Raw genomic sequence first — 9,532 nt, forward strand, 5'->3', positions numbered from 1 at the left:
ATCAGCTCGCCGATCGGCCTCAGCTGTTTGCACGGGCACGCGACAAATATTTCTGCCGCGAAATGACAAGAGGAGCTCACGTCACTTCCGCCCGGACACTTTTCTTCACGCAAGTTTCAAAAGGCAACAACAAAATACAAGCCACCTCCGAAAAATGTTTGCTCCCAAAGCGGCGACGCCTAAAGGCCACGCGCTGCTCCTCCTCAACCTCGCGCTCGGGTCTCTGTGGACCTCCTGCGCTGCGCAAGTAAGACGAGCACGCGCGCGCCTTTTGGTCGCTAAATCTGCGTCTGCTGGGGCACTACGTTTGTGCGCTCGTGTGTGTGTGTGTGTGTGGGGGTGTGGGGGTGTGTGGGCGTGTGTGCGCGTGTGTCTTGAGCGGTCTTTTTGTGCGCGCGGCTTTGCGTGTGCTTTTCTTAGTTTCTACCTGCATGCGTGTGCGTGTATTTTTACCCGTGTGCACGTTTTAGCGTGTGCTTTTGCTATGTGTGTGTTTGTTGGGACACAAACGTAACCGTGTTTGTGTGAATGTTTTCTCATTTGTGTTTGTTTGCAGCTCCTGGAAGACGAAGCCAAACAGCTCTCTGGTCAGTCAAACGTTGTTGTTCTCGTTCTACTACTACTACTCAATCAATCAATCACATTTTATTTATATAGCACTTTTCATACATAAAAATGCAACTCAAAGTGCTTTAAAACATTCAAAGCAAAACATAGAATTATCTTCAATCAAAAGAAAAGATAAATTATTTAAAAGTTGTTGAAAGCCAAACTAAAAAGGTGTGTCTTGAGCTTCCTCTTCAAAATATCAACAGTCTCTGCAGACCTGACGTCCTCTGGCAGGCTATTCCAAAGGTGAGGACCAAAACGGCTGAATGCAGCCTCGCCATGCATTTTGGTCCTCACCCTTGGAATAAATAAAAGGCCGGCGCCAGAGGACCTCAGGATCCGCGAGGGCTGGTATGATAAAAGCAAATCAGATCAATAAGATGGCCCAAGACCATTAACACATTTATAAACTAATAAAAGTACTTTAAAATCGATTTAAAAAGCCAATGCAGCAATTTCAAAACTGGCGTAATGTGCTCCCGCCCTCTGGTTCTCGTCAGCACCCGAGCGGCTGAATTCTGCAGTAGGTGCAGTGGTGAAATGCTCTTTTTCGGGAGGCCAGAGAGCAGGGCATTACAGTAATCTAAACCACAGGAAATAAAGGCATGCATCAGCACTTCCGTGTTAGCCTGAGAGAGAAACGGGCGGACTCTGGCGATATTCTTAAGGTGATAAAAACTACTACTACTACTACTACTACTACTACTACTCGTCGGAACGCAAGCTCTAAGTGATAATAACTCTTCCATGAATCACTTGTGGCAATGTATGAGGCATTGAAAAGTCAGGCGTTGCGTTAGCAAAGTCCCGCGACGGACGCCTCCGAATTCCAACCAAAACGCATGCACGCAAATCTCGCGAGACTTGAGCCCGAAGTGGCAGCCTTTCGTTCCGCCAGTATCACAAGGTGTTGCTTTGGAAAGTCTATTCTGCGCATGGCTGTCCGAGCGAAGTGTTCCTTTCCTTCGGTCTTTATTTGTGCGCTTGGGCGTCCACGTTTCCCCGCCACGTACGTCACTGCGCCCGCTCTCCCTGAGTGTCTCTCGGACGTTCTTTGGCTTGGTTTGAATGGCGTCATTCACCGGTGGTCTCCTTGGCTTCCATGACTTCAGCGTCATGAACCGGCTCTGCCCCGCTAATCCACTATGCACGTGTGGCCCTTTGGTGTGCGTGTGTGTGTGTAAAATGTGGACGTGTTGCACTTCCTGAGGTACGGCGGGTGAAGGGGGCGGGGCTTTCTTCGCCCTGAAAAGCTGCCACCGGCGTCTGGGCGGCGACAGCGGCGACTTCTTTTCTCCCGACTACGTTTGCGCCAACCCGCCCCTGTGGTGCAACTGGACCATCCGGGCCCCCGCCGGCAAGCGGGTCCACCTGCTCCTCCAGGACCTGACCCCCGACGAGGACTGCCACCTGAAGCGGGACCAAATCCACGTCGATGAGCCCGGCGAACCTTCGGCCGGAACCTCTGCGGGTCAGCGGGTTCTGCGGGGGTGCTGGCGCGAGGCCGCGTACGCTTCCGGCTCCGACACCCTGCGCGTGGTCCTGCTGATCGCCGGCTGGCCCGCTCAGCAGTACCGGGGCTTCTACGCACGCTACCGCGCCTTCGGGCCCCCCGCGGCCTACCACCCGCCAGATGGCGCCTCTGGGCCGGACGGGAACCGGGACCTTCAGGACTGGCGTGAGTTTGACGGCGCGACCGCTGACGCGTTTCCCGCGTTTGGTGATTCCAGTCAAGCTGCCGACTCGTCTGCGGAACCAGACGTGCGTGCTCAGGTGAGATGGACGCAAACCTCTACAAATGCTAGTGAGCTAACGCTTGGCGGGGTTTTCACTGCTTCTCCACTTGGTACCGTCTGCTTGGTGACATGCTTCTTGCCTGGACTCTTGACCCAGTTTCTGACAGGTCCCACGGTTCTAGACATGATTTTTGATCGGTTCTAGCCATGGTTTCTGATCGGTTCCTTCAACAGTTCTTGAGTTGCCGCAAGACCTGGATTTTAACTGGCTCAAAAGACATGGTTCTCGATGTGCTTTTCGGCTGCTTTGTGACATGGTTCTTGACTTGGCTTTTGATCTGGGTTTTTGCTTTTTTGGGGGGTCCAAGACATGTTTCCCAACATGGTTTTTGTCTGGTCCCGGAGATGTTTTTATTTATTTTTTTGACTTGTTCCTGACTTGGCTCTTGGTCTGTTTTTGTGCTCAACTTGAATCTTGATTTTGCATTTAACTTGGTCAATCAAGATGTCCTATACGAGGTTCTTGACCTGCTTTTTAACTGGTTCCTCACATGATTCCTGACTTGGTCTTGATACGGTTTGGAACTGGTCCTAGACGTGGTTTTTGATTGCTACAAGCCTTTTTTGATTGGTGCTTAGTCCATGAAGGACGGGAGTGCATAGCCGTCTTTCTACCCTTAAAGCCTGGAGAGCATATACGTCATTTAAAAAAAAATTTTTTTTTTATCCATCTTTTGTTGTCTTAACCAATGGAATGCATCAGAATATACACGTGACGGCGTCGTGAGCCCGCAGAGGATGTTCTGGAATTCTTTCGAGTCATAATGGCCAGAACTCGCCATCGATCGCGGGACCTTTGAAGTGAGTAACGGCAGTGATATAGACGGCGCGCTTGTGGACTTTGAACCAGTCGAACGTGATGTCCGGTTGCGATATCCATTTGTAGACAATGACGATTTCAACGTCTTTGTAAGAGAAGACGGCATGGTAATTAGCACTCGATTTTCCAAATGAAAAATGGTGCTTCTCTTCCACTGACACTGACACTTTATTCTTACATCTTTGATTAAAACCGTAGCTAATGATACATTCTGCCCGTGTCTAAGGTTGCAAAATCTTTTGGAGTCATCTTGTCTGCTACAGGGGCCGAGGTCTCAATCATTTTGTAGGCGTTGAATTTCTGGCAGAACTTCAGGTTTTCGAGGGTAGTTCCAAAGACGACTTTGCTTTGGTTTTGGGGAGCTGTTGAGACGACGGCCACTTTAGGCTTTTATGGGTTAACTTGATTCTTGACTTTCTATTTGACTTCAATTCTTGAGCTATTTTTTGTCTTGGTGCTTACCATGGTTTTTGATTAACCCCAAGTCAAGAACACCTAATTCACCAAAGTCAAGCTGCTCTTGCGCTAAACTTGCAGATTTTGAGTCCCTGAAATCAAATGTTTGTGCAAATGCATCAAAATGTGTGAATCGGGACTGAAAAATGAATAATCTTGTGTTTTTTCGGATGACGTGCTCCTGCGGCGCCGTCAGCCTGCCGCCTCGGATGACTTGAAGCTGCGGTCGGAGACCACCGCGGCGCCGCGGGGAACCCCCCGGCCGGAAAGAGGCGCCCCCCGAATGTTTGCGGGTCCGGCACGCGAGCATCTGAACCGCTTCCCCGCCGGCTCCCTTCACACCCTCAGCGCCAAGCGCAGGGATGCCGATCTGCCGGAAGATGAACGCCAGCCAACTGAGGCAAGACAAAACAAGACGGAGGTCATGAATACATCCTCGTCCTCTGAAGAAGAAGAACAACAACAACCAGGGTGGACTCTTCCACACCCCAACATAGTGGAACCGTTTTCCGATCACCGAGGGCAGGGTGAGTGCACGGCTCTCAAATCAAAGGAATCAATAGGACCTCCGTTGATCGGGTTCCGACGGGCAGCGCTTGTCCGTCCAATTGAAGTATTGTTATTTTTGTGACCGCAAAACGCCAGATACACTCATGTGGCTCACTTTTTCCCGCCGTATTTCTGGCATAGTTGGGCCAGCGAAAGGCCATGCGGCAACTTTGGTCGTTGGCGTCACTCTTGCTCTGCTCAACACTACAACATGTCGGACAAAGAAAATGAGCAAAATAATCGGTTGATTTTTGCCAGTGTTTAGGGTCCCAAAACGACCGTGGGCCAATTCATGGGTAATCCGAGTTTGATTCCGCCAAATATTGCAATTTGTATGGGCCGGGCCAAGGTCTTGGTGTCAGGTCCTTGTCCGGGCCAAGGTCTTGGTGTCAGGTCCTTGTCCCTGCCGCCTGTGGAGCGTCTTGGGCGTGATGAAGCGAGGGCTCGCTCTTCTCCCCGACTTGTACGCGAACACGCGGCTCATTAACGCACGCACGCACGCGCGTGTCGCCCGCAGTCCACGTCTGGAACGCTTCTCAAGTTCCACACCAGCCCGGTGGTGAGTCGGCGTTGGATCCCAAGCCGTCCCGGGGTGGGCGGTCCGCCTCACCCTTGTCCCCCGCCTTGTCCAGATCGGCTGTTCGAAGTGTCGGTGGAGGTGCAGCTGAGTCGGGAGCGCGACGGCGAGCGGGAGCGTCCGGACGGCTCGCTGATGAAGTCCGTCAAGGCTCTGGTGCGGCCGCCGTTGCGTTTGTGTTGTTTGCCGGCCTTCCTTGGCAGACGCGTGGCAACGGCGGCGCCCTCTTCCGCAGGTGCTCCGCCATCTGGACGGGCTCGGCGTCCCGCTCAGCTTGACCTTTAAAAGAATTAAAAGGTACGTTCCACTTGCCGTGAGTACGCACGCGCGCGCGCTGCCTGCCGCTGCTCCAATCGAGTGAAAGGGTGCGGCGGGCCCATGAGCGGAAAAGTGCAGCTAAACCCAGCAATATTTTTGCCAGAGTACCCGCTATCGGCTTGCAGCACTCAAAAGACGGCACAGCAGTCGCATGGACTGCCGGCTTTGTGCAGTAAGAGTTGTTTGAACAAAATGATATCAAGTTGACGTTCAAAGCGCCGTGTCACCAACCGGCGCTTGCGCTAGTCAGCGATCCATCGCAGAGTCCTTGGAAGGCTCGGCGCGGTTTGTGCATTCAAGATGAAAGGTTTGCAACCAACACGACCTATTTGCTATCGCTCTACGCGGCTGCGTATTTTTAGTATTGATCCGATAATGAGGACGTTAGAATGGAGGCGAGGCGATTTATTTATTTTTTATGTATTTATTTAGGAGAGCCCTAGCGGCGATGCACTTTGGACCGCTTGTCGGACGACACCGTCGAAATGCAAAATGGAAACGCTTGCGAGGCCAGACGGGCGCACGCAGAGCAGCCGGCGCCCAATGTCGCTCCCTAGGCCGCGCCGCTTAAAGACGCGCAGAGGCATAAGAAGTCTTTCCGTGAATTGCTTGACAAAAGCAGCTGGTTTCTTCACATTCTCGAATGTTTTGAACCGTCGACCGGCGACGGAAGGCGGCTGTCCAGATGTGGGGATGTTGACGACGCGGCGCGTTGATGTCCAGGCTCCGCGCGGGAGAACTCTACATCGTGTGGCTGAAGACGAGCGGCGGGCGGACTCAGGTGTTCCCCGGCGTCCACCGGGATCTCCACAAGATGGTCGGCGGCGCCGTCGGCGGCCGAGTGGGGAACCCGCATCGCGGCGTCGTGGCTTCGGTCTCCGTCGGAGGTAATGACGGCGGCTCGCGAAGGCGCTCGCGTGGACTTTGAGTTGCATTTTTATGGATGAAAAGTGCTATATAAATAAAATGTGATTGATTGAAACGTGACCTCGCTCGGGCCGCGGCGCCGCTCCGACGCGCGCTTTATAATAGTTGACAAAAAAGGGATGAGTGAAGTTGAGCCCGGATCCAACTGACAGAGAATCGTGTCAAGTCCACTCTCAGCGCCTTTTCCATGCGCGGGGTGAAAAACAACCCAAAGCCACCGACTCAGCGCTTTGGGTTATTCATGCGCAAAACAACCCCCTTTTTTTGGGGGGGGGGGGGGAACTACAATTTGACCTTCTATCTTCTGTCCAGCCATACAGTAATACCAAAATAGATTTTGAAAGCTGATGTAAAATTTTCCTTACAACTGTAGTTAGTTTCAATTAGTTTAATAAACAGATGTTATTTTTGTTTTGTTTTGTTTTGTTTTTGAAAGCGGTTTCATTTTTGGTTTATTAAAAAAAAACTTGCACAAAACAAAGTATTGTCTAATTCAAATTCATTGAATTTGACGTGCCCAAATCAATCAAAATGAACTCAAAAATCCCAAAGTAGTATACGGCGCTTTGTGCGACTCGAGGCGCCATTTTTGGGAAAGTCCCGAATGTGCCGCTCGTCACTGCCCGTGACCTGAAAAATGAGCTTTGGAGCCGGTGTGAAAGGGCCTCGACGCGGTTCTTGATGCGCTTTGGGTTTTTTTTTTTTTTTTCTTACTGAGTTTTTCTCCCCCCACCCGCAGACGTCAACGAATGCGGGACGCAGTTGGCGCCGTGCGGCGTCAACGCCGACTGCTTGGACCGGTTTGGCTCGTACGAGTGCCGCTGCAAAGACGGCTTCCGGGACGAGTCGCATTTGGGACCCGCGGGGACCGTGTGTGTGGAGCGCGAGCCCGCAGGTCGCCGTGACAACCCTCATCTCATCTCATCTCATCTCATCTCATCTCATCTTCTTCTTCTTTCCCTTCACTTTGACTTTTGCCAATCGTCCCTCTCTGTCTGTCCTTGTCCTCCAACTCTTCAAGTGTTCCCTCATCAAGCCAAAAATGGTCTTTGAAAAATGGGTCTTTCTCTTATGGAGCACCACACCTGACATGGGGCGGGGGGCGGAGTGTGCTGTGCCCCCACTAGCCATGTCCTCAACTAACCGTGTCCTGTATCACCGTTTGAGTCCTCTAGCAGTTTTTCCCCTCAACTAGCTGTCTTGTCTTCCACCGGCTTTATCCTCCTCTTGGTATGTTGCCCTCTCCTTTTTTTTGTCAGCTCCTCCTTTGGCCCTCTACTGGCTGTGTTGTCTTCAAGTTCTGTCCTATTAGCTGTGCTGTCTTGTCTTCTACTAGCTGTGTCCTCAACCTTTGTCTTCTAGTGTCCTCCACTAAGCTTGCCTTTTTTGTCATTTTTGCCCTACTTTTGTTCTTAGTTTTGCCCGAGTGTCCTCGACTAGGCTTAACTTCTGCTCGCTTTTTCCTTTTCTAGGTCCTCTACCGCCGTGTCCTAGTGTCCTAGACTAATCTTGTCCTCTACTTTTTGGTCATTTACTAGTTTTGTTGGGGTGTTGTCTTTGGGGTTGGTTTGGAGAGAATGTCTCGAAGCAGTGCAGCGGCACAACAATTAACGCGACGCCACCGTTGTTGTTTTTTTCCCCCTTCGCCAATACCCTTGGACTTTTGAGCCTTAGCGACGCGGTCCGCCACCAAGTATGACGCGCTCAAGGCCCGTTTGTAGACGAACGAGTTGACGATGAAGGCTTCTTGGAGTCAGCGGAGAGGCGCCGGCGGCACATTGCGCAGCGCGGGCATCCTCGGTAATCGGCTGTTGCCGTCAAGTGGCTCCTCTGTCAAATGCGCCTTTTCTTTTTCTTCTTGCGTCGAACGCTCGCTGGGCTTTTTGCCCGTTGCAAAGAAACTTTTCCCAATACGTCTGTTTACTATGCTCATGTTGCTAGCTTGCGCATTTCACATTAGCCTTGCGCCACGGAGACAACTCGACACGCCTCAAGAATGAGCCGTCGACGGATGCAGAGGAGAGAATCCGCTCACTTTTCAAAATGTTTGTTTTTTTTCAGCCTCGGGTAATCAATAAACCCCAAGTGCTGTCATTTATTTCTTTTTTTTTTTTTTTCCCTTTCAACTGCGCGGCCTGTTGGTTGATTGCACTCGACTGTCGTTTACAAGCTTTGTCCTTTGCCATTTTTCTTTGGTCCGGGTGTCCTCTATTGACATGGTCCTCGACTAGTTTTGTCTTGTATTCGCTGTGCCGTTTCCTTGCTAATCTTCTCTATTTTGTCATGTACTATTTTTGTCCTACTGTCCTTGACTAGTAACTACTAGCTGTGTCCCGTACTAATCTCGTCCTCTAATGTTTTGTCATTTACTGGGTTTTCTCGTGGTGTCCTGGTTTTGTCCTCGTCTCCCCCCACGCCCCCTGGTCTTTTCCTCTACTAGCATTGTCCTGTGGTGGCTTTGTTGTCCACCAGATCCGCTCTCTACCACGTAGCTCCTCGACTCCTTCCACTTGAGTCTTAGCCGCTTGGGCCAGTTTTCCCACTAGGCGCGTGTTTGTGTGTGTGTGTGTGTGTGTGTGTGTGTGTGTGTGCGCGCGTGCGCGTGCGCGTGCGCGCGGCAGGTTGCAGCCGTGGCCCGTCGGGCGAGACCAAAGGCGTGTACGTGCTGTTCTTCCTGCTGAGCTCGCTGCTGCTGATGTCGCTGCTGGCGGCGGCGTGCGCCTTTTACGGTCGCCGCCGGGGGGCTTTCCCGCTCAAGGGCCAGCCGTCGCGCTCAGATCGCCGCTTTCCCGACAATGCCGCCGCCGCCTCGGACCTGCCGCCGCCGCCGCCGCCGCCCGCCAGGGGCCCACGGGACGCTTGGCCCCTACACAAGGTGGTGCTTGTTGCCGCCGCTTGCGCACGTGCCACGGTGTTAGCACGGTGTTAGCTTGACTTCAATGCCTGTACTGGTCACGCCCGCATGCGTTGTTGTTTCCTGTGTGGATTGAAAGTGAATTGTTTTGCTGGTCAACGGAAACTGAAAATGACATCCCCGCGTCTGCCTGTGACGGATGCCAGGAGCGATGCGCTGCCGTGGATCTTCCGCTGCTCCGCTTCAGCCCGCTGACGCCGTCCGACGTCTACGCAGACTCGCAGGAAGGTGCCAAGAAGTGATTTTCACTGTTTGTGATCTTGTACTCACAATAAAAAAAAAAACAACCTTGATGTGGCTCAGCTGCAAACGTCTCCTCCAAATGTTTTCCTTCTCTTTCGTCAGTAAAATTGCATTGCTTTGGTTTGGGTTCCCCCCCCGGTTTAGGGTTTCAAATGAGGAAATTGAACAAGGCTTAGGTTTAGGTGGGAGGCGCGAGACGACTGCATCCGTCTCCGAGGCGACCCGATCAGCATCACCGACGTATACGAGCAGAACTTTGTACTCGGTAGGCCGTCCGTCCGTTTGTCCGCTGCGCTCTTTGTAGGAGCTGAGCCGCTGGAGGA

At 52.1% G+C, this 9,532-nt stretch overlaps 1 protein-coding gene across 2 annotated transcripts; it reads left to right on the forward strand.

The window, feature by feature from the left end:
- The first annotated feature begins 61 nt into the window (after positions 1 to 61).
- On the forward strand, positions 62 to 9,257 carry LOC147146664 (uncharacterized). Of its 2 annotated transcripts, XM_086032645.1 has the most exons (11): positions 62 to 247; positions 557 to 587; positions 1,820 to 2,382; positions 3,878 to 4,208; positions 4,748 to 4,789; positions 4,863 to 4,963; positions 5,043 to 5,104; positions 5,849 to 6,012; positions 6,792 to 6,947; positions 8,674 to 8,927; positions 9,113 to 9,257. In XM_086032645.1, exons 1-11 carry the CDS (start codon positions 155 to 157, stop codon positions 9,206 to 9,208), a joined length of 1,893 nt encoding a protein of 630 aa, XP_085888771.1. In that variant the 5' UTR covers positions 62 to 154; the 3' UTR covers positions 9,209 to 9,257. The 2 variants fall into 2 exon arrangements, with proteins under 2 accessions (XP_085888771.1, XP_085888773.1); XM_086032647.1 differs by lacking the exon at positions 4,748 to 4,789.
- Positions 9,258 to 9,532: the final 275 nt, after the last annotated feature.

The sequence above is a fragment of the Filicampus tigris genome, chromosome 6 (assembly GCF_054856515.1).
Source record: "Filicampus tigris isolate MCC_2025a chromosome 6, RoL_Ftig_1.0, whole genome shotgun sequence".
Taxonomy (NCBI): Eukaryota; Metazoa; Chordata; class Actinopteri; order Syngnathiformes; family Syngnathidae; genus Filicampus; species Filicampus tigris.

Bases quoted from the DNA above. Each gene is read 5' to 3' on its own strand.
- LOC147146664 (XM_086032645.1), top strand. From the start codon at position 155: ATGTTTGCTCCCAAAGCGGCGACGCCTAAAGGCCACGCGCTGCTCCTC. The intron at 588-1,819 runs GTCAGTCAAACG...GCACTTCCTGAG, and splicing joins CGAAGCCAAACAGCTCTCTG to GTACGGCGGGTGAAGGGGGC. The intron at 4,790-4,862 runs GTGAGTCGGCGT...CGCCTTGTCCAG, and splicing joins AGTTCCACACCAGCCCGGTG to ATCGGCTGTTCGAAGTGTCG.